Source organism: Canis lupus, chromosome 4 (assembly GCF_011100685.1).
Source record: "Canis lupus familiaris isolate Mischka breed German Shepherd chromosome 4, alternate assembly UU_Cfam_GSD_1.0, whole genome shotgun sequence".
In the NCBI taxonomy this organism is placed as follows: Eukaryota; Metazoa; Chordata; class Mammalia; order Carnivora; family Canidae; genus Canis; species Canis lupus.
In genome coordinates, this window is record NC_049225.1 from 60032396 (window position 1) to 60057227 (window position 24832).

At 42.6% G+C, this 24832-nt stretch overlaps 1 protein-coding gene across 1 annotated transcript in view; it reads left to right on the top strand.

Moving 5' to 3' along the window:
* The window catches only part of PDE6A (phosphodiesterase 6A), a 59908-nt gene that overhangs the window by 13437 nt on the left and 21639 nt on the right, over nt 1-24832 (top strand). The window contains 9 exon segments of the mRNA NM_001003073.1: nt 1013-1087; nt 7329-7393; nt 14536-14602; nt 17764-17811; nt 20503-20652; nt 21182-21325; nt 23226-23291; nt 23507-23653; nt 24638-24745. Coding sequence (NP_001003073.1) covers nt 1013-1087; nt 7329-7393; nt 14536-14602; nt 17764-17811; nt 20503-20652; nt 21182-21325; nt 23226-23291; nt 23507-23653; nt 24638-24745 — 870 coding nt within the window.

Here is a 24832-nt window from a genome sequence, read left to right on the forward strand (position 1 = left end):
GTGTCATTTTTCTTGTTGGAGCACAGCTACAGGTCTGTCCATTTTTGGCACCATTGTTTTTTCTTTCTTATTTATTTATTTATTTATTTATTTATTTATTTATTTATTTATTTTAATTTTTATTTATTTATGATAGGCACACAGTGAGAGAGAGAGAGAGGCAGAGACATAGGCAGAGGGAGAAGCAGGCTCCATGCACCGGGAGCCTGACGTGGGATTCGATCCCGGATCTCCAGGATCACGCCTTGGGCCAAAGGCAGGCGCTAAACCGCTGCGCCACCCAGGGATTCTTTCTTATTTAGGCAAGATATTTTTTTTCCTGATTTCAAAAGCAATTAATTTTATTACAGAAAAATTGCTAAATAGAGTCTCACTGCGACTACCCAGAGAAAACTAGTTATGATGCTTTGTTGTGAATTCTTTGAGAGGATTTTCTATGTGTAATTAAGCATTGAAGTTACATGATCTATATTTTTTGTTACCTCACATTATTCACTCATCAATGCAGCAAGGACACCTTTTTAATCAACATATAGACATCTGTAGCATTAGTTAATAGAGGTGCCATAATTGTTTCATAAGTCCCCTCTTACTGGACACTTAGGTTGTTCTTAACTTTCCACAACTATAAATGATCCTGCAGAGGACATCATTTTAACTAAACCTTTGGTCACATGCTTAGCATGCTTAGCAACTTTTTAGACATAGAGAGCCCAATTTCTTTCTCATGTTGACTTCCACAGCATGGAGAGCATTAAGGTGCTCCAACTCAGCTCTTACTTATTGCTTAATGATTAGACATGCTTAGTTCAACAATATCTTGAAGCACAAACATGACCAACATCCTCTGACACTAATGAACTTTGCATCCCTTCCAAGCTTAGTTTTCAATGAACTTTTCCCACCTTCCAAATTTCAGTGATAGGTGACTCATATAGGTGGGTCTTCTTTTCTTAATCTTTTTTCCCTGACCTATTTTCAAGACTGTAATTATTGTCTTTCTCATTCCTAGGAATTTTTTGATGTGTGGCCAGTCCTGATGGGGGAGGCTCCACCCTATTCTGGTCCCAGGACTCCGGATGGAAGGGTAGGTCTCTCTCTGGCCTGCTCAGTATGATCTAATGTTTATTGAAATACAAATGTAAGGCACTGTAGACCTTGCTGACATTTCCTTTTTCACTTATTTATCTTCTCTGGGTTGGGTCATTTCCCTTGAAGTTTTAATAATTGTTCATAATTGCCACGCCTTATAATTTGCAAGGTATTTTTAATATCTTGCTAGAGTTTCATAATAACTTGGTGGGATAGACTAAGGAATAATTAATATCCTCATTCCACAGATAAGAAAATAGCCCCAGAGAGGTCAAGCTATCTGCTCAAAAATTCACCCAGCAAATGTTTAGAATTGCAGACAATTAGAGCTGGAAATAACCTTAATATCTAATTGAGACTGTATAAATTGATAGCTAGAACATCAATTCCAGCCAATAGATAAACCTATTTGGCTGCATACATTTAAAATGCTTTCTTTGGGATGCCTGGGTGGCTCAGCAGTTGAGCATCTGCTTTTGGCTCAGAATGTGATCCTGGAGTTCCGGAATCGAGTCCCACATTGGGCTCTTTGCATGGAGTCTGCTTCTCCCTCTGCCTATGTCTCTGCCTCTCTCTTTCTGTGTCTCTCTGAATAAGTAAATAAAATCTTTTTTAAAAATTTTAAAAATACTTTCTTTTTACTTTAATTTTTTTGAATTTGTAGCTTAACATTAAAAAAAAAAAAAAAAAAACACCAAGATTTATTTCCTCGGACCCACAGTCCCACAGGGTAAATTTTTTTTTAATTTTATTTTTAAGTACTCTCTACACCCAACATGAGGCTTAAACTTACAACCCCAAGATTAAGAGTCACATGGTTTGCTGACTGAGCTAGCCAGGTTCTCCCACAGGGTAAATTTGATGGGAGCCGAGTGACAGCTACCTCCTTGGAACCTGGCCTGAGCTCTCTAGCTTGTCAAAGCCCCCACCACTCCCCTTGTGTACCCCTGCCCCCCAGGCCCCACTCTCATTTATGTTCCTATCAGACCTCTCCAGGCACTGGAGTTTGTGACCTCTGCTTTTATAGCATTGCTATTTTATTTTATTTTATTTTATTTTATTTTATTTAAGGTTTATTCATTTATTTGAGAGAGAGAGAGGCACTTAATCAACTGAGCCACCCAGGTGCACCCCAGTGCTTTATTTTAAAAGATGAGGCATAAACAAACACCTTAGAGAAGCTGAAATGGTATCTGTGGAGAGGAGATGAGGCAAGGTAACCGGATGTGTCACTCAAATAGCCTAGGGCACCTGTGGAATAACTGGTTGACCTTAGTTGAGACCATATAGTACAAGTAAGCAGCAGAGTCACCCCCAGAATTGAGTTTGAGTCTGGTGCTTGTCCCAAAAGATCTTTTAGCCTATCTGAAATTGTGTAGCGATTTTCTGGTAGGAGGCCTGATTCCCCCAGCCAACGGTAACCCTGCCCCAAATTAAAATGTGCATGGGTGTGCAAGTATGTGTGTGTATAATGGACTTTATCTTAATTCAAACTCAAAGGCATTGAAATTAACACCCTTGCCTGTGAGCTTCATGTACTCACCAGGAAAGATTTCACTCTGGAAATCCATATCATCTGCTGTGCTTCATCCAAAGTATCTTTTTTAACCTGCTCTTGTTCTGCTTCAAACCACTGTTCCACCCACACAATTCCATGATTTCATAACTGGGAAGACTGAGTCTTCAAGTACTGCATCATGTGCTGCTGCTGGAAAGCAACTTGGGGACACTTTTCTTTTTAAGCACAGCCTTTTCTGTCAGTATAGTTGACATGTTACCACTGAGCTTTCTAATTCATATAAGAGCTGGGTTTGTATCTTCTGGAAATTTAGATGTTGAGGACTGGAATAGAGTTCACCATTGCTTTCAGACACCACCAACTTCAGTTAACTTCAATTTCCTAGGCTGTTTTTAATATTCAGCTCTCTGAGCTGAGTCCTGAGGTCAGAGGTCATCTCCAACTCCATGATGGCCAGAGCCATGCTGGGCTCTGAATTATCTGGCTCTTCATCCTCCAGCACCCCAATCTTCAAGATGGAGCCGAACAGAACATATTCTCACAGCACTAGTCCAAGAAATGCTGCCAATCGTTTGATCAGTTCAAGAAGTTTGGCATTCCCCAAGGTGACTAGCACATTTATGGTTAAGACTTTCCTTTCCAGAAACTCTTCCACACCTCAGGTAGCAAGGGCTCAGTCCTTGCAAGCGTATGATGCATTAGGTTGTGATGGAAAAGGCCAGGAGGCAAAGGACTGTGGTTTTGGTTGGTTGCTGACCTGTAGGGTGAACTTGGTCAAATAATCCTTTTGGTCCTCGATGTACCCAACTATGAGGTACTGTCACCAAACTTGTCTCCAAAGTCAGTTGTAGGTCCAAGACACAGCTAGGGAGGACACACACATAGGCCTGAGCTGGGGCCCAAATCCAGTAGAAAAGGACTGACCCAAAGTAGATCTTTTAGAAAGACTGGGCTTGGAAAGAACCAGCCTCAGTTCCAGAGATCCCTGCTCCATCAGCCAGTTGTGTGGCCTTGGGCAACCTCTCTAAACCTCACCTTCCTCATCTGTAACGCCTGGGTAGTCGAGATGGCCTGGCAGGACCATGGTAGCTAAAGCACACCACACACAGACACATAATAGGCAAACAATCATCATGGCTACTGGGGTTGAATCTCATTATCTGCTGGCACTTTACCCGGATTATATTATTTACTCTCCTCAACAAGTTCATAAAGGAAGTATCCTCATGATCTCCATTTCACAGTTGAAGAGATTGAGGTTATGAGGGGTCAGTTTATTTGCACAAATTCAAAGGCAAGCTGCTTTTCTTTCTGCTAAATCATTACAGTTGTGCTTTTTAGCACTCCCTCTGGCCTTCTAATGGCCTCATGCTTTACCTGCCACATTCATGTGAGAAATATAGCTTTTGTCTGGACTATGACCAATTAACCTCCCCAAATCTTGAGTCTAAAGATCTCCAACGGCAGCTACACCTCACTTCATCTCCTTTTAAAAATAAAACATTATACATGTGTGTGTTTTATTATTAAAAAGTTATACAAGCTAATGATGCTTTGTGGAAAACAAACAAACAAACAAAACACCAAAACAGCACTCGTTTAAAAACTGGTATATTTTCATGCAGGATAATTTCGCTCTGGCTATATTTTAAGCTCTTTCAAAGCCTCTTGTGTTATAGCCTTAGCTGCTCAGGTGGAAGGTAACAAAGGTGCCCATTGATGGCTCAGTTTTGACTTTCCAAAGGCTGGTGAATTCTTAACACGAATATGGCTTTAAAGGCAACTTGGCTGAGCTGCAGTGTGTGGAAAAAGCCCTATTTACCTCAAGCACACTGATCTTTTTGTTGCTTTCTGTGAAAGCAAATTTATTCTCCTGTGGGCTTCAGAAAAAAAAAATCAATTTCTAACCTTTCTAAAGGAGTCTCGTACAGACCCCTGGAGAGGGCAGCCTGGGGGAGGGGGGCCAGGGAGCCAGCAGCCCACTTCAAGGAGCACCCCAAGTTCAAGGACAGATGGCCTGAAACAACGACCTGAAGGTCGAGAAGGTTCTAGAAATCAGCCTCCTTTTCCCCACAGGGGGCACTTAGCTATACCCAAGTCTCAGCAGATAACGTTGCCATTTTTGTTTTCAGGAACTGCCTATAGGGTAGAACCTCACTTTAAAAACTGTCCTTAGTGCAATCCGTTTACATCTATTGAAAAAGTGATTCATGAGCAAGTGAAAAGCTCATACTATACAAAATGACGCACCACAGAAATCCAGCCTCCCCGAAGGCAGCCAGTGTGAGCAGTCTATCCTTCCAGAAATGTCCACAGATGCCCAGATAATCCTAGAATTCTACCCCCAGCCCAACCCTCAATAAATGGGATGCTTCTGTTTTGTGCCTCATTTCCTAGCCTGACGATATTTTGGCATCTTCCCTTATCAGCCCAGATACAGCTACCTTGTTCTGGAGACATGCACGGCACGCAGCCAGTTGGCCACTCTCCTAATGGCAACATTACATTGTCTCCAGACTTCGGAAAGCAGTCTGGCTGAGACGCTGGATGGGGCAAACGATGCTTTGACCCACATTTAGAAGGGTGTCTCTAGGGTTCATTACCAATTATGGAATGGCTGGGTCAAAGGAGATACGCATTTTAATCTACGAGGGATTTGACTAACCATCCAACCACAATCTTAGAAGCATAGCTGGGAAGAACTTTGGGGATTATCTAGTTTAAGTTTTAAAATGTTCTGACTGGGGACCCCTGGGTGGCTCAGTGGTTGAGCACCTGTCTTCGGCTCAGGGCTTGACCCTGGAGTCTCAGGATCCAGTCCCATGTCGGGCTCCCTGCATGGAGCCTGCTTCTCCCTCTGCTTGTCTCTCTCTCTCTCTCTCTCTCATGAATAAATAAATAAAATCTTTAAAAAATAATAAAATAAAATGTTCTGAGTGTCTTTAGACCCTTCCACTTCTACAGCGGTTGCCTTGGCCAGCAGCGACTAATGAGGAAGGTAGGACAGGAAAGGCAGTGAGAGGAAGCAAAGAGAAATGCTGGATCGACTTGTGCCCAGCTCTGCCTCCACTGTGGCAGCTGGAACAAACACACACCGCTGGTTTTCCGACTGGGGAAACTGAGCCCCCAAGAGTGCACATAGTAGAACCAAGACTAGAGCATGGGTCTTTTCAGTGGCTGCTAGTCAGGAGAAGCAGAGCTTCTCCCTCTGAAGCCTGAAGAAGGTCATGATCACCTGTCTACCAAATGGGCTTTCAGACACCTTTGGCTGGATCAGGAATTTCTTTTTGTTGAGGTCTCTGAGGAGACCAGGATGGAGCTCAAGTATCTACATTTAAATCTCTAGAGCAGGGCACCTGGGTGGCTCAGTGGCTCAGGTCATGATCTCGGGGTCCTGGGATCAAGTCCCATATTGGGCTCCCTGAAAGGCATCTGCTTCTCCCTCTGCCTATGTCTCTGCCTCACTGAGTGTGTCTCTCATGAATAAATAAAAAATAAATAAATAAATCTCTAGAGCAATACTTCTCAAAATACTGCCCTCAAGGAACAGTTTTGTTTTAATTTCCAATCCATTTTGGACTGATACTTTTTAAAATGTGGTAATATATAACTAGAAAAATAAAAAATTTCAAAGACATACAAAATGTAAATCCCTTACCCCTTTTTTTTATTAGTTTCAGCAGGCCTAAGCTAACTCAGTCAGACTGCTATACAAGTTTCTAAACACCGACTCTCAGTTTCTGTTTTTATGTCAGCATGGAATGACACCTGATAGTTTGCCGGCAGTCTCAGTCTGGGGCCCATCTTTCAAATAACTTTCTTCTGGGTGAGAGTGGATGCAGAGAGTAAAACACTATCTTTGATTAACATAAGATTAACCTTCAGTAGCGTCACAGAAAGAACCCTGAGTATAGGACTCAGGGGCTTTGCTTTTGGCTCACTGTCTACTATAAATGAGTCTCTTCCTCTCTCTGGGTTTCATTTTTCCCATTTGTAAGATGGTTTCTAACCTGCCCATCATAGCTGGGTGTTCAGAGGATCTAATAAGGCAATAGACTTTTCCCTGGAGGGTTAGGGGAAAGGAGCCACCTGCCAATATCGTACTACATGTTAGGAAGTCATGTAACTGAACAGATCTACTTTAAAGGATGGGAGTTTTCATGGTGCAAGGAGGTAGGAGAGATGGAAAGTGGGTTGGGAGGCATGAAGTAAGATGGGGAAGACAGGTCTGGAAGAACTGACAGAGCAGAGAGTAGCTGAGTGATGGGAGACAAGGAGAAAAGGGGGTGGTGACCATGAAGCTGAGCCCTGCTGGGATGGCTGAGTTGACCACAACTCTGAATGGGACAGGAGTCTCCTTTCCACCTCCCTCTCTCCCTCAACTCCAGAAAGCAGTCTTTCTCTCTGTCTCCTTGTACTCACCCCCCAGCTCCCCTTGGAACACTTCCTACCCCTCTTTCCCAGATCCTAGCTCCTGCCTGGCCCCCGTGAGCTGCTTTGAAGGTTAAGCACGCTGAATTGTGAGTCAGCTGAGGACAGTGAGCTCCAGAGGCAGCCGGGATACGCCCTGAGAGGGCCAGGCTGGTGTTTCTGGAAAACCACAGGGTACACGGTAGAGAACAAGCCTTGTCTCATGAACACACTCATGCTGAAGTTCTGGGATCTGGGAAAGAGGGATCTGGCTCTCGAGTTATGTATTTTTTATCTCTTTTGCCAGGAAATCAACTTTTACAAGGTCATTGACTATATCCTACACGGCAAAGAAGACATCAAAGTAATCCCGTAAGTTTCTTCTCAAAACCTGTAGAATTGTAAGCATGTTATCAATGTCCACAAATACTCATTCCAAGATCAACACCCAAGAAGGCCACACATTTAGTTAGAGGCAGGGAGAGCAGTAAGGAGACAGTGTGGAAGAAAGACCATACAGGTTGGGAAAAGAGGCTGGATTTTGAGTCAGCTGCTGGGAGTTCTGGCCCCAGGCCTCAATTCTCCATCTACAGAAAGAGACCGTGGGATCTGATCAGGGTTTTCCAATGGTTTTCTGTGGAGGCAGATCTGGAGCCTGGTCAGGGAGGTGAGGCAAAGGCAAGAAGCTGGCACAGGGAAAGCTCATTCTCTGTTGTCCTCTTCCTACTGACCATGGAGGATAATGAAAGGAAAGAACTTCCTAGAGAGTGAGGCTTCTACCTCCCTGTACATGGTAAGAACTCAAGGCCATTTTAAGAATCTAACAGTTAAGAACCTTCTTTAGTATAAGCTTATCCATTTTTGGTCAGTAGATCACTGGCAGAAACCTAGCTGCCTTATTATTTATTTGAATCCTCTCTGCGTGCTAAGAGGCACACCCACAGTTCTGTCTTGAAATTGGCTCACTTTCTTAACTGAATCGTAGACACCTCCAGGCCAAAGTCAGACTCTGGGATTTACTGTTGGTCACCTTGCTCCTCAAACAGTGAGTATGAGAGGCCACAATGGGAGTTAATCTTGGTCATCACCAGACTGAATGATAATAATCCATCGCACAGACAACGCAGTTCACAAATTTATCTGTAACTGGTTGGGGTTGAGAAGTTGCTTCAAGGGCCTGAGTTTCTGGGTTCTCTCTGTTCATTCCTGTTTGTATGAAAACTGATTTTCTAAGCTTACCCCTTCCTTCCTTCCTCTTTCTTCCTCTTTCTTTCTTTCTTTCTTTCTTTCTTTCTTTCTTTCTTTCTTTCTTTCTTTCTTCCTTCCTTTCTTTCTTTTTTTCTTCTTTCTTTCTTTCTTTTCTTCTTTCTTCCTCTTTCTTTCTTTCTTTCTTTCTTTCTTTCTTTCTTTCTTTCTTTTTCTTTTCTTTCTTTTCTTTCTTTCTCTTTCTTTTCTTTACTTTTTGCATAGGCTCCAGAGCCAGCGTGGAACCCAATGCAGCACTTTAACTCACAATCCTGAGATCAAGACCTGAGCTGAGATCAAGAGTCAGATGCTTAACTGAGCCACTGAAGCACCCCATGTTTTTTTTTTTTTAACCTTTAACCTTGTCAAAGGCATACCCTTTAACCATTCTAACTTCTTTTCTAGGGATAAAAGTTTATTAAACTCATTATCTGTTACCACAGATCACAGTTTCCCCCAGTGTTTTACCACCTGTGCTCAAACATTGTGTCCTCCTAACTTCTGCTAACACTCACTTTGCTACCTTCCACACAGACCATCCTAAGTGGTGTCACCTATTTTAGATTCTTTGTTATGGTGGCACCCTGTCACTGATAGTAATTTTTGTGTCAGCCAAAGCAGGCCAGGCTGTATTATGGCAACAAACCCTTAAGACCTTAGTGGTATGGGCAGCCCGGGTGGCTCAGCAGTTTAGCGCTGCCTTCAGCCCCAGGGCGTGATCCTGGAGACCTGGGATTGAGTCCCACATCAGGCTCCCTGCATAGAGCCTGCTTCTCCCTCTGCCTGTGTCTCTGCCCCTCTCTCTCTCTCTCTCTCTGTGTGTGTGTGTGTGTGTCTCATGAATAAATAAATAAAATCTTTAAAAAAAGAAAAAAGACCTTAGTGGTATGAACAGTAGAAATTTATCTATCCTCCCTCTCCATGTTAATTGCGGGTTGGGGTGTGGCTGGAGTATCTTGTATGGACTGTAGGCAGGTAGGGATCACAGCTGATAGAGCAACCACCTTTCGAGGTTAACTAACCTTTCGAGGTTAACTAACTTGCCAAAGGGAAGCAAGAACACAACAAAACACACACTGGCTCTTAAACATCCCTCTGGAGGTGGTGCTCTTCACTTCCTCTCATGTTTCATTGACCAGAGTTAGTATAGGGCTGCACCTAACCTCAAGTAGATAGAGAATGCAACCATCCCACAGGCCAAGAGTGAGAGCCAGAATATTCACAACTATCCTAAATGACTGCTAAAGTATATGCCATCTGAACTCAGAGAGGGGAAAACAGAACAGTAAATAAATGGTTAACCAAACCAAGAGAAGACAAAATAGGTTTAGAGAGAACATAGAACAGATGAAAAAAATAAAAAGTACACATTAAGGTGGTATTTAAACCAAAATATATCAATAATTACTTTAAATGTCAATCAACTAAATGTTCTAGTTAAATGATAAAGATTGCCAGACTGGAAAAGAAAGAAGTCTTTCACATTTCATTGATTTTAAGATGCATACTCTTCTACTTTTTGACATTTCTGGAATAGAATCAATGACACTATATAATTTCTGTCAGCCAGATGGCAGTCATGATGTAGGTGTTGCTGCCTGTCTATGCGTGAACTTGGCAATGACAGTTCATATTGCTAGGACTTCAGTTGAGTTATGTGCACTGTTGTTTGTACCCATGTTTAATTTAGTTACCATATAAAGTAATTTAAAGAGGGGTGCCTGGGTGGCACAGTCAGTTAAGTGTTCAACTCTTGGTTTTAGCTCAGGTCGTGATCTCAGGATCATGAGATTGACCCCCACATGGGGCTTTGTGCTCAGCTCAGAGTCTACTTAAAACTCTCTCTCTCTTTCTGCCCCTCCCCTCTGTGCTTTCTCTCTCTCTCTAAAGTAAATAAATAACTCTTTTTCTAAAAAATAAATAACTTGAAATTATATTCTATAATGTAGCACTGAAACAAAAAGTTGCTTTGAAAAGCACAAAAAGATAGGAAAAGGTGTGAAATATAAAAATCTATTTCTAAACTCTAAAAGAGTTCTATTGATATTAATAAAGTAATAATACAAGTTCAAAAAAAACATTGTGTTACTGATTAACTGCAGCATTCTATCTTTCTAGTTGCATGTATGAAATGGTCTGTCAAGGAACAGTTGGCTTTCTAGGTATAAAAAAATATTGTACATCCTGTTTATTAGAAACCCATCTAAAAGAAAAGAATACAGAAAGGTTAACAGTAAAAGAATGAAACAAATATATACTATACAAATGCTAATAGAAAAAATTAATATAACTATATTAATATCAGATAAAATAGACAATATGACAAAGAGAACAAGTAGAGATGTAGTCACTTCTTAATGATAAAGGGGTTAATTCACCTGGCTATTACAGGAAGATATTATAATTCTAAATTTGTATACACTTATTAACATGGCCTCAAAAAGAGAAAAAGCAAAAGCTGATAGTAATATAAGAAGATAAAAGCAAATCCATATTTGCTAATTGATAGGAGGGACAGACTAAAACAGAATATAGGATATTTTAATAACACAAACTTAATCTAATCGGTATGGAGAGAACATCACACCACATTCTCCAAGCTAGAGGACACTCGGTCTTTTCAAGCATATATGTGACACTTAACAAGAACTGGTGATAAAATGGGCCATATATTTATATATTTCAAAAGATTGAAATAATACATGGAATGTCTCTTGGTCACAATGAAAATATTCTGGAAACCAATAACAAAAAAACTGATTAGAGTAATCTTCATATGCAACCATGAAGCTAGAAAATACCTTTAAAAAAGATTTATTATTTATTCATGAGAGACACAGAGAAAGAGGCAGAGACATAGGCAGAGAAAGAAGCAGGCTCCATGCAAAGAGCCCGATGTGGGACTCCATCTCAGAACTCCAGGATCACGCCCTGAGCTGAAGGCAGACGATCAACCGCTGAGCCACTCAGTGGTCCCAAAAATATGCTTCTGAAAGAACAAAAAAGGAGTCACTTCCCAAAAAACTCATGCGTAAAAGAATAAATCAGTGGAAATTAGTAATATTCTGAACTGAAAAATAACAAAAAGATACTATATATCAAAACCTATGTGATGCAGTGAAATCATGCTTAAGGTGAGACTTACAGCCTCAAATATACATATCAGAGGTTGTCAAGGTGCCAACAGATGGTAGGTGTTCAAACTAGGATAATTTGAGGAGGGTTTATATACAAAGGGAAAATTACAGAGGTGTGGGTGGATGAAGGAAGAAAACCACAAGAGAAGGTACTAGTAGTGATGCTGTTATAACCACTCCTGGACCCGAAGAGAGATTTCTAAAACTTGAAGAAAGAAGGGGTCATGCAGAACAGGCCACCTTGAGAGAAGCATTGCCTTTTAGTCAGGGAACAGAGTGAGCCCAAAGTGACCTTGCCAGGGGGGACCCAGGGAAATAAATAACCTCAGCTCGCTGTTCTGTCTTCCTCTAGTCTTTGGCCAGGTCCCCCCACTGGGCCAAACCCAACTAGAACCTAGAAGGCCAAAAGCTCTGTTGATGTAGTCCCTCCTGGCACAGGAAGGAACAGGTTTGAGAGTGGATCTGGAGGGGCAGACAGATGCTATCTACAACATCATCTTAAGAAATCAACAACAAACTAGCAGAAAAATAAACCCAAAGGAAAAGATAAGCAGAAAAGAAGCAAGCCCAGAAATTAATAACATAGAAAAATACAAATGATGGACAAATGCCAAAAGTTGGTTCCTTTTTTTTTTTTTTTTTTCAAAAGTTGGTTCCTTGAACAGACTAACGCAATTCACAAATTTCTGACAAGACTAAGCAAGAAAAATAGAAAATCAAATGAGTTATATCAGAAATGAAAATGGGGGTAGGGATCCCTGGGTGGCGCAGCGGTTTGGCGCCTGCCTTTGGCACAGGGCACGATCCTGGAGACCCGGGATGGAATCCCACGTCAGGCTCCCTGCATGGAGCCTGCTTCTCCCTCTACCTGTGTCTCTGCCTCTCTCTCTCTCTCTCTGTCTCTCTCTGTGTGTGACTATCATAAATAAATAAATTTTATAAAAAAGAAAATGGGGGTAGCTTCAATGGCACAAACAGTAAAAAGATAAGAGGATATTTTGTGAAAAATAATTTAAATCTAGATGAGCTAGGCAAATCCCTGGAAAAATAAAACTTACTAAACACAAATTGAGAAGAAATAGAAAACTGTAATAGTCTTACAGCAATAAAATAAATCAAAACCTTCCCACAAGGACTGTAGGCTCAGATGTCTCCAGGGGTGAGTTCTAGGAAATATTAAAGGAAGAAATAATGCAATTCTCATGCAAATTATCCAAGAGGACAGAAAAAGAAATGCTTGGTATAAACTTGGTAACAAAATCCAACAAGGGTTGTATAAAAAAGGAATATTCCGATCACTTGTGAACATAGATGCAAATATTCTAAATAAATTTTAGCAAATTAGAAATGAATAAATTGGGATCTCTGGGTGGCACTGCGGTTTGGCGCCTGCCTTTGGCCCAGGGCGCGATCCTGGAGACCCGGAATCGAATCCCACGTCGGGCTCCTGGTGCATGGAGCCTGCTTCTCCCTCTGCCTGTGTCTCTGCCTCTGTCTCTCTCTCTGTGATTATCATGAATAAATAAAAAATTAAAAATTAAGAAAAAAAGAAATGAATAAATCACAGGGATAAAAGGTACAGCATAAGAAATACAGTTAAGGGTATCGTAATAGTATTGTATGGTGACAGATGGTAGCAACTCTTGTGGTGAGCATAGGATAATGTATAGGGTTGTCAAATCACTATGCTGTACACCTGAAACTAATGTGTGTAACTGTACTTCAATTAAAAATTCATTGAATAAAAAATTCATTATTTTTTTAAATTTTAGCAAGTAATAACTAGAAAGGATTATATGTGGTGACTCAGTTGGGTTTATTCCAATAATGCAGGGCTGGTTTAACATAAGAAACATCAGTCAGAAAAAAAAAAAGAAAAAGAAAAAGAAACATCAGTCAGTACAGTTTACTACATTTAGAGAAACATGAAATACTTATCTCCATAGAGAGTTTTCTTAACTTTCTAAAAAGAATGTCTGTAAATAACCAAGTATCAGCAGAGACATGGAGCAAAAGAAAACTCAAATATACTATTGTATACTCTAGAGTAGGCTCTACTATACTAGAAACAACCACTTCTGAAAATAGTTTGGTTTTACCTAGTAAAGTTGAAAATATGTACATCTTAGAAGATGTACATCTCAATATTTCTACTCCTGAGTACGTATCACATAGAATGGAGAGCAGATATACCAGACTGTGCGTAACATCATTGGTTATATTAGCCTTAAACTGGGGGAGATGCCATCAATAATTGAATGGATATGTTGTGATATAGTTTTACAAGGAAAAAATGTAAGTCAGTAAAACAAATGAATGACAGCAGCATGAAAAAGAGACCAAATGAAATCACATACACTGTATGATTCCACCCAAATGAAATGGAAAAACATAAAATTAAACTAGAGGGTACTGGAAAGGATACTTAAGTAGTCAAACAAGACTGTAACTTATCATCATGTCAGAACACTGGTTACCTTTGGAGTTAGGGAGAGGACTGCCATTGGCAGGGACAGGTCAGGAGTCTCCAAGGTGCTGACAAGGCTGTTCTCAACCTGGGTGTAGTTTAATAGATGTTCACTTTCGAACGATTCATGAAGATCTTGATGCATTTTTCCACATTTATATCTTTTCTCACAGCAAACAAGTATAATCTTACCGTAAAAGAAAGATAATAATACCGAAAATGGTTATATTGTTGTGGGAGGTAAATAGATATGTAAAGCACCCAGCTTAGTGCTCGGTACATGGTAGGAGTTCACCACAGATGAGTTTCCTCACTCTCTCTATGGAATTAAGCTACCTTGCTCTGTGTAAGTACTATTGGAGGGAAACGATGGTGCCTGTTTTTGCCCAATAGTCAAGACAATCTGCTGAATGAATGTTGTACCTTTTCTTGGGTAATCAAACTCAGTGTGCTGCCATAAAATATTGTATTCATCGTGTCTTTTTTCCATGTCTAAATTTGAGACAGTAAGCTGCTTAAACAAGATCTGGGGCTTATTAAGGCCCCGTGGATGTAAGCAGGAGCTGAGAGCCACAAGAGAGTAGAGGGGGGCAAAGACCCAGATTCAAGATTTTAGTCCAACTGTCCCTACAGCAAAAGTGACCAGTTGTCTTTGGCCTTTACAGGAATCCACCTCCTGATCATTGGGCTTTAGTAAGTGGTCTGCCCACTTATGTTGCCCAGAATGGCCTGGTAAGTAATACAACTTTGAAGCTTGAATCCAGTAGAAGAGTGAAAGGATTTCAGATCGAGAGAATGGGAAACACGATGGGAAGCATGGGTCTCTAAAAACTTGATTCTCTCTCATTTCTCAACTTGCTTGACCCTTGGTCCAAGGACATGAACAGAGAATTGACATTTGAGGAAATCTGAAATACACAGAGATGTTAATCCTTAGATGGGAAGGTGCTTAGTCTCACTGACAACTAAAGATACCTACTCATATGTCGGGGACAAAAGCATGGCAGACTGGTCTTCCAGGCTCATCACACACCAAGTCCCAGCCTCTCATTCTAGAGACCTAGTTGCCACTCCCTAGCCCTCATCCCTGCCACATTTCCAACTATACCACCTACAGCAGAGTTTAAATGCCCTACCTCCCACTATGCCCCACTCACTCAGGGTAAAAAATGAAGTAAACAAGACCCTAGAGAGAAGGGTCTTGTCTGTTAGCTGCACATCACCCCCATATTTGAGTCTGATTACCCTTTTATCCTTTTTCAGGCACACACTACTCAATCCTGCTCACATAACAAGAAGTTTATTTATTGAACATTTTCTATGTACCAAGCACTGTAATTGGCTCTGGGGATAGAAAGATAGATGCATCAGATACGGTTTCTGTTCTGAAGTTCATGATCACATGGGGAGATGTTTTAAACAGATTCTTATACTCCAATGTGCTAAGGACATAATAGAGATATACACGGTATATTCTAGGAACACAGAGTAGGAGGCATCTAAACCAGGCTTCACTTCCTAGAGTGTTTGTTTGAGTTGAGTTTTAAAATAAATAGGCACTAGGCAGGTGGGAGCAGGAAAGGGGATCTCAGGTAGAGGCGACAATATGCACAAACACAGGCCTGGAGGTTTGAACGGCATGATATGTGCGGTCCAGTGTTGTTGGAATATTAGGTTTGAGACAGGAAGATGTCAAGAGATGAGGCTTGAGGGGGAGGGGAGTGCCAGATAGCAGTGGCCTTGGATGCCAGGTCATGGGGGTAGGACTTTATTCTATAGGCAGTGAGTTTTTAAGCAAGAGATTGGCATAGCCAATTTTCATTTTAAAAAGATAACTGAGAGATCTGAAGGGATTAAGAGGCAGAGCAAAAAGTACATCCTTACAAGCAGGAGAAGATGAGCATCTCATCAAAGGCATAGGCAGTGACTAGTACTATCCATGGTTAACAGCCATTGAGTACCTATGAGGCATGCAGTAAATACATTTGCTCATTTGACACTCACACAAGTCTGACAGAGACAAGATGGAGAGAGGGAGATTGGGGATCAGATTTAATATCAGGAGGGTAAAACTGGCAGGACTTTGTGATTTTGAGCAGAGAGGGAGGGAGAGAAGAGTCAGAGCCAGTTTCAGGCTTCTGGTTGGATAAGTAGTGCTGACATCAAATTTGGATGTGAGATGAGGAGGTCAGCTTCAGACAAGGTGACACTGAGACATTTTTTCAGCAGCAAATGTCCAGTAGGCAGCCAAAGAGATGACTCTGAAGTTGTGGAAAGAGAGGAGGGACAGAGATGGGGTTTTGGAAGACATCAGGATAGATGTTACTTGAAACTATGTGTGTGGATGAAGTCACCAGGGAAGGTGAGAGGGACCTGGGGTGGGATACTGTTGGATGTCAGCATTTAAAGATTGGATGGAGAAAATGGAGTGTGTGAGAAAGGAACAGAAGGAGGGTTCAGAGGTCTTAGGAGTCCCAGGAGGGAGTAGTGTCACGGAAACCAAGGAAATAGATAGTAAAAATGATCTAGCGAGATAAGAACTGAAAACACTATTGAGTTTGGCAATTAGATCATCGGTGGCCCCAATGAAAGCAGATTTGGTGGTAAGGTGGAGGTAGAAACCTGTGTGTGGTCTGTGAGGTATGGATGGGTAATGAGGAGGAAGAGAATCACAAAAGAAAAAAAGAGGAGAAAGCCTGGACGGTTCCTATGGGACCATGTTTGGTTCAAGGGAGGATTTCATTTTCAAGGATGGGAGACACTCTAGCAAGCTCACGGCTGAGGGGAAAGAGCCCTTGGAGAGGTCGGAGATCAGGAGGGAATAGTGGCAACTAATGGAATTGGTCTAAACAGAGGCCAGAGAGATGTACAAGGGGTAAGCAGTTTTGGAACAGGAGCAAAAACAGCTGACCCCCTGAGACCACAGTATGGTCAGGGCCAATGGGACAGGCAGGGTTACTTCAAGCCCAGATGGTGCCTTTTTGAGAGCTAGAAAAAAGTACCCCTTCTCAGCGGGCAAAAAGAGAAAGACTAGGTGCATGGCCTTGCAAGTCAAGAGCAGGCTGGATTTCAACTCCCAGTCAGCCCTTCAGTGAAACGCTTTTGTGCAGTACACATGCTATGCAACTGTATACCATAACCCCATGCAGGGCTCTGGAGGGATCAGGTTAAGTCTCATATGTATGGTAGGGTAAATTGGTTCAATGCTTAGAAGAGGAATCTGGCAATATAAAACCAAAGCTACAATTTTTTTTCTCATCCTACTTTGGTGTTTATACCCCAAGAAAAAACTCCTTCCTTACAAACAAACAATACCAAACCTAAATGTAATTGCCTTAAAGATGCTTAAAGTAGCCTTACTTGCACTAATAATACCAAAATTGGATACAACTCAAATATTCAACAAGAGAGACATCAAAAATGAGATACTATAATACAGCTATTAAAAATGACAAATTGGGGATCCCTGGGTGGCGCAGCGGTTTGGCGCCTGCCTTTGGCCCAGGGCGCGATCCTGGAGACCCGGGATCGAATCCCACATCAGGCTCCTGGTGCATGGAGCCTGCTTCTCCCTCTGCCTATGTCTCTGCCTCTCTCTCTCTGTGACTATCATAAATAAATAAAAAAAAAATTTAAAAAAAAATGACAAATTGTCGCCTTCATTTTTTCAAAGCTTGGAGCCAAGCAAATGGCAAGAAACACTGTTTATAAGGTAGCTTTTCTGTCCAGCAGCCTCAGTTAATCATTGAAAACCATCTCGAGCATGTCTACCTGATGAAAGAATGTGAACGCCTTGGGCAAGGACGTAGCATTTCTGAAGATAGCACGCAGGGCTTACTGGGTATGCTATAGAATCTAATCATGGCTCCATTATTCCTCTTCACGGCTTTCAGATTTGCAACATCATGAATGCACCTGCAGAGGACTTTTTTGCATTCCAGGTAAGTCATAATTTGTTTGTTCTCTTAGTCATCTGATGTTTTTCCCCCCAAAGAGGGTTAGAATACATTAAAATCCATCTATTTATTGGGAAACAGTTTCAACAAACTGAAAACATGGATGGAAAAAAGTCATGTGCCTATGAAAGTGGGGAGGGAGTTACTTTGGTAAATTCCAAGGTCCTATTTGGTTTTAATATTCACACACTTTGCTTTCTGGACTCAGGACCTTTAGCTATGCTGTTCCCCCACCCCCAAACCATCACATCCTGCCCAAATACTCTCTGCCCTTCCATATAACCTCAAATTGCTATGAAACTTTGATGAAGCTTTATTGTTTCCTCTGGCTAAAATAATTTCTGTCTCCTTGGGAATTTCACGGAATATTGTTTAACACTCCATTTGATTTTGTGCATCTTTTTAACAAATATTTATGGAGGGCATCTTCTGGGCCAGGAATTGACACAGTGCTACATTGGCTGCAATGGTGGACCAGACAGACATCATCTCTGTCTCTAGGGGGCTCATGATTGTATGGGGAGAAAGCCCTGGTGTGCAGGTCAGAGAAGGACAGAGGGAGAGAAGAGGAATCTCTCTGGGAACTTAACTTAATGTGGAAGAAATCAAAGAATGTATCCCTGAGAAATTATATTTGGGCAGCAAAGAAAGGAGAGAAGATTGTAGGAAAGAGAGAGTTTGTTGGTAAGACCTAGATTAGACCAATTACTCTGAGTGAGAGACATAGTGGAGAGTGTCAGGAGGGGATTCCAGAGAAGTAAACCAAGGCCAGATGACACATGGCCTAGAGGGCCTTGCCAGGGAATTAGTTCCTCCTACTATAGTCTCTTTACTTTATCTTTTATTACCCTTCCTTGCTCTCAGATTAATTCCTCTCAGCAAAATATCAGCTTCTTTTGGTCAACGGTTGGGCCTTATCTTTGTTAACATTTTCAGCTCCAGGTGCCCTATCAATATTTGTTGAGTTTAGCATGCTAAATGGAAGAAAAATAAATCATTATTAGTAATCAGGAAATAATTAAAAAGAAAATAAAAATGACTCCTAGAAAAATTAGTGAGTTACTTTTTCACCCCTTGAAGAACGTGATGAGAGAGTTAAGTGAGAATATCCTTCCAAAGTTAAAGCTGTAGGTCTTGTGTTGGGATTTTGATCCTAGCGAGGTGACAAGCCCAAATCGTTGCTGAGAGCTGCTAACCGGATTATCACCATACAGAACCTGGTCTCTAGCCAATTAATTCAGTTTACCCACATTAAGATAACAAATCGGATCTCGTTTTTAGATTCTAGACTTCTTCCTCCAACTCATCCTCTACCAAGTAGCCTGCATAATTTTTCAAAACTCAGGCTGCATCAAGTAACTTTTCTGCTTAAAAATCTTTAATGCTTTCTCGTTTCACTTTCAATAAAACCTGTTTCCTTATCATGGCCTTCAGAAGGAAGGGATTCCCTGAAGGTTAGGTAGAGAGTTGGGGGGAAGGCAGACCTGGAACTCCTGTTCCCTGACCAACAGCCCTTTGCTCTTTAGACTGTAATCTGTATCCTACTAGAGTCACTTTCCCACCAGCTGCTGACTTCCAGTTTTCCCGAAACCATCATCATCATTTCACCGCCTTAAAAATCTTAGAACTTTTGAATTGGAAGACTCTCCGAGTACAGGAAGGCTTCCTTGATTTCCTTCCCTCCTCTGGCTCCCCAAGAACCCTAACAAACTCCCCACAGGCAATGTCATTGCTCGCTTACCTTCTAGATTATGAGCAACCTGAGGACAACCTTTGTGCCTTATTTTGCCTGGGTTTTTTCAGTTTCTAGCTTAGTTCTTTGCACATTGAAAAATGTTTAATATTTTACGAGTTCATGGGAAAAGAGTCTAGAAGTGACCTAGTCGGGTCATCTCCATGTTATAAATTATAAAAGTGAGAAGCTCAAACAGACAGGAAATGACTCACCAAGGGGCACTTTACCACTGATGGAGAAATTTCACCTCCCTTGTCTCATTTGTTCCATGAGGGACACCTTCTTGCTCCCATCCCCATCTGTGGATGAGACAATTGAGGGCAACAGAAAAAAATAACATGCCAAAAGTAGCACAGGAAGTCATATCAAGAGACAAACAAACAAACAAGAACTATAATGATGGCTTGCTTAAGCACATCCATAAGTGATTGTGAGAGACACTGTGAACGATCAGAAGCAGGTGAAACAGTCCAGATTCCTTTTACCTGTTGCCAGAACAGACAGGTGAAAAACAAAGCAGGGAGCCGGTCATAAAGCCAAAGGTTTTGTTGACATAGCTACAATTGGATTTCATAGCCTTGTTTACCACCTACCCACAGAAGCCCTAGTTATTTTGCAGGTCTCATTTTGTAGATATTACCTGGAAAGCATAGGCACTTTTTAAAGAGACCTAAATAGCTGGTGTGGCAGAAAGTCTGAAAGCTTTGACGCACAGAGGCCCGTGAACTATATGCTATTTAAACTCATCGGAACCCCTCTGGACTGTGATTATCTTTACTTTCCTCTGTTGTTGCTCATGTTGTTGATAACGAGCAGATGGAATTATCCTTCCCTTGTCCTTCCCTGACTGCTATTTCTAGGGCCAGTTCTATCCAGACTTCTGAATGAAAGGTCCTCCTGAACAATATCAGATTTGTAACCTACTCTGGCTTCTCTTGTAGAAAGAGCCTCTGGATGAGTCTGGATGGATGATTAAGAATGTCCTTTCTATGCCAATTGTGAACAAGAAGGAGGAAATTGTTGGGGTGGCCACGTTTTACAATCGCAAAGATGGAAAACCCTTTGATGAAATGGATGAGACCCTCATGGAGGTATGGTTTGGGAGGAGGCCTTTGCCACTGGGTTGTGGAGTCGGCTTGTTGCAAGTGTGCTGGGGGCATTCACTTGTGGAGGGGAGGGGAGCTCACCTTGTAGACACTACCCTAACTCAGCCTCAATGGCTTTCTTTGCTTGCACTTCTGCACTCCATGTGTTGTCAGAAAAATCCACCTTCCCTTTACAACAAATTTTAATTAATAAACTTTACCTTTGCAAAAATGAGCAGAAAGTATAAAGTTCCCATATGCCTCCTGTCCACACATGGACACAACACATTCCCCTTGAGTGGAGTTACTACACATAAGAACGATGCTTTATGTGTGTTGGCACTTTATTTTAAAGTACATTCGCATCCATTGTTTTCTGTTCATCCTCACAACATCTCTTGGAAGAGGGCAGCACCTAGCTGATCAAACCTGTCTTATAGCTGAGGAAATGGAATCCTAGAGTCTTGCCCTGAGTCGCAGAGGCATGATAAAGCCTGGATGTTCTGCTTCTGATTATTCTTCTCCTTCCTTTCAGTCTTTGGCTCAATTCCTGGGCTGGTCCGTCTTAAATCCTGATACTTACGAGTCAATGAACAGACTTGAAAACAGGAAGGATATTTTCCAGGACATGGTAAAATACCACGTGAAGTGTGACAATGAAGAGATCCAGAAAATCCTGGTGGGTAAAATTGTATTGTTTCTGCTCTAGCAGGGACTGCACCCTGGAGATGTGGCCAGAGCAATACAGAAGCTCCATGAGGGCAGAGACAGGTGGACTAGACTTGCATAGGGATGCCCGGGCCCCTCACATCGAACAAATGGATGGATGGATGGGTGTACCAGAGAGTCCTACATAATGGCTGATCTGTACAAGTACCAGAGAGTCCTACATAATGGCTGATCTGTGTGGCTTGGCGACAGCCGTATCTAGCAAGCCACCTCAGTGGGGGCCAAATTTTGGCTTAATATCTCTAGAAACTCCATTTTCCACTGTGCTGAGTGAGGGCTGACTTAGGTAGTAGAGATGGAGTCATCCAACCACAGCACCTACTCTGAGAGGAAGCTCTATCTGACAGCCCAGTGGACAATGGTCGGTTTCTCAGAGTCTCCCTCCATGAGGTCAGCTTACTTAGAAACCCAATCAGATCAGAGGAGTTTGGTGAACAAAGAAGTATGACAGAAGGAATTAGATGTTAGTAGGGAGTCCTCACATAATTTCATCACTTTACAGTTTATAGAGCTTACAGTTTATTTCATACTTAGGGTATTGTTTGATGCTCGCAACAGTGCACTAGGGTGGGTAGGGTGAGGATTTCTATTCCCATTGTAGATATGAATAAACTGAGGTCCAGAAAGGGGAAGTAACTTGACCCCTAATCACCCGGCTCATTAAATAGGTCTCACTTAAGCTTTATCAGGATAATGTGCAAATTCTCTACCACTTTTATGAATGGGCTGCCTCATGAGGGAGTGAGCACCCTGTCAAGAGAGGTATCCAAGTAGAGGCTGGATGATCATTTGTCAGGAATGCTATAAAGAAGAGTCCTACCTAGGGTAGGTTACTGGATGAGGTACTTTCAAAGATATGTGGCAGTTAGGGACTCATCATTCCTGGGATTTTGTTCTAAAAGAGACCATAATCTTAACAGTAAATTGAGTTAGCCAAATGGCATTGGTTAAGACGCCCAGCTGAGCTCCCCAGACCTTGCTTATAGACCTCACAAGTCGAGACAATACAGGCCAGTGTTTTCACAAGTGATTTCTTAAGCTGGGAAGCTATCACAACAATTTTTATCATTTCATCCCAATAACTGATAAATTCAAAGGACAAATCATCGAGTTTGGATGAATTGACTCACGATTTGCTTGTGCCAGTCTGTGATTTCAGCCAAATGAGGGATATGGGGACCTTATGGAAGGATAGCCCCAGTGAACCCCTGAAAAGTGAGTAGACTATACTCTGGGTCAAGAAATCAGAAACAAGTAACTGGCTCCATGTCCCCCCCTCCGCTGGCTCATGCATGGTGCCGGAGGCCCAGGGAAGGAAGAAACTTGCCCCAAGTCACACAGTAAGTAAGAGGAAGAACCAGGACCATGAGCAAGACCTTCTGACTCCTGGTCAGTAATAATAACAATATCAGCAACAACATTATTTAATTCTAGTACTTACTGTGTTATGTGCCAAGCACCGCACTAAGGGCCTTACGTGCTTTATTTCATTTAGCTGTACACATGTGTTTTCAAAATGAATTGGCGTAAATCTAACCTGAATTCACCAGTTAAGTATTTATTATCCCCATTTTACAGATGAGGAAATGGAGGATCGAAGGCATTCAGTAGCACTGAGAATAAGTGGCAGAGCTCGAACTTGGACGCAGGTCCCCACAACCCCAAAGCCCAGGGCTTTGAATTTGCCGGTCAACAAATGGTGAAGGGCAGCCTCTCTGAGCTCGTGGCCCCGCTGCAAGTGCTTAGGAGGGAGGAAGAGAATGGAAATGGAAAAGTGGAGGTATCTCTAGACCTCAGATAGAGTAACCAATTTTTTTCTTCTCTCTGTCTGCTACCTTGGGCCCTGACAGAAAACCAGAGAGGTGTATGGGAAGGAGCCGTGGGAGTGCGAGGAAGAGGAACTCGCTGAGATCCTGGTGAGCAGGGCAGAAGGGCCCTGGCCCTGGCCCGGAATAGGGCAGGGTGGCCCCGAGCGTGTGCGGGGCGGAGGGCTGCCCTGCAAAATCCGACCCTTGCCACCCTGCTCTGATCCTCCCAGCCGGCCTGGGATGGGGACAGGGCTGGGGGCTGCGGGGGAGAGACCCACAAACACTTCGTGCGCTCCGACCACTGGGCTCCCTTCCTTACACAGCAAGGAGAGCTGCCAGATGCAGAGAAATATGAAATCAATAAATTCCACTTCAGCGACTTGCCCCTGACCGAACTGGAGCTGGTGAAATGTGGGATACAGATGTACTATGAGCTCAAAGTGGTGGATAAATTTCACATTCCTCAGGAGGTAAGGTCGAAATAAGCCTCTTCGATTTCCCTTTTTCTTTTTCTTGCCTTTTTTTTTTTTTTTAAACTCCATCTGCAAACAGCGCGCCCTCAGCTTTGAGGATACAAAGCATTAGTCATGTTGCACAGATGAGTCATTTATCAGAAAAGAGACACACAGTTCCTCTGAATGGTGGCATTTGGGGTGCATTGGCTTCTCGAGGTGGGTTGTGAGACGCGGAGTTCTGAAGGCTGGGTATATATAGGAACCTATAGTCAAACAAGGGTGGGAAACGTGGGTGACATCAGTTTAAACAGGACGTTTCCTCTGCAGGACTCCTTCAGTGTGCCTGGAGGGACAGGAAGGTAGGGCTGGTTGGGGGGAGTGTTAAGCTCAGAATTTCCCAGACTTGTTTGATTAAAGCAGCAGTTCTCAAAGTGCTAGCTGAGAATGTATCAGAAGCACAAATTTGGGGCGCCTGGGTGGCACAGTCATAATCTCAGGGTCCTGGGATTGAGCCCCACATGGGGGCTCCCTGCTCAGCGGGGATCTGTGAACCTCTCCCTCTGACCCTCCTCCTTGCCTGTGTTCTGTTTCAAATAAAATCTTTTTTCCAGAAAAAGAAAAGAAGCACAGATTCTCCCTTGTGAACGCATTCTCCTGGCTCTAATGAATTAGAAATTGTGTGTTTTATCCAACCCGTTGGGTGCTTCTGATGGGCACTCAAGTTTGAGAACCACGGATTTCAAGACCCCCTTTGTTTTCCTCCCCTGTAGCTCTCTGGGGCAGTTAGGAAGCTCCATTAGTGGGTTGAGTGGAGTGACTCACACCCACCACGTTTCATAACAAGGCCCATTTTGCTGGTACTTAGCAGTTTGCAAAGTACACTCACAGCGTTAGGGTTACCGCAGCTGTTGCTCCCCACCCCTCGGGCCCAGTGGGGCGGCGGGAGGGCCTCCCCTGGACACAAGGCCCCAGGCCTCACTCCCCTGCCTGTGTTCGCAGGCCCTGGTGCGCTTCATGTACTCGCTGAGCAAGGGCTACCGCAGGATCACCTACCACAACTGGCGGCACGGCTTCAACGTGGGGCAGACCATGTTCTCCTTGCTGGTGGTATGGTGGGAGCGCGGGGGGCTGGGGCTCCTGCCACACCACAGGCCTCTGCACCTCCTCCGGGCAGCAGCAGCTTTGAAGAACATG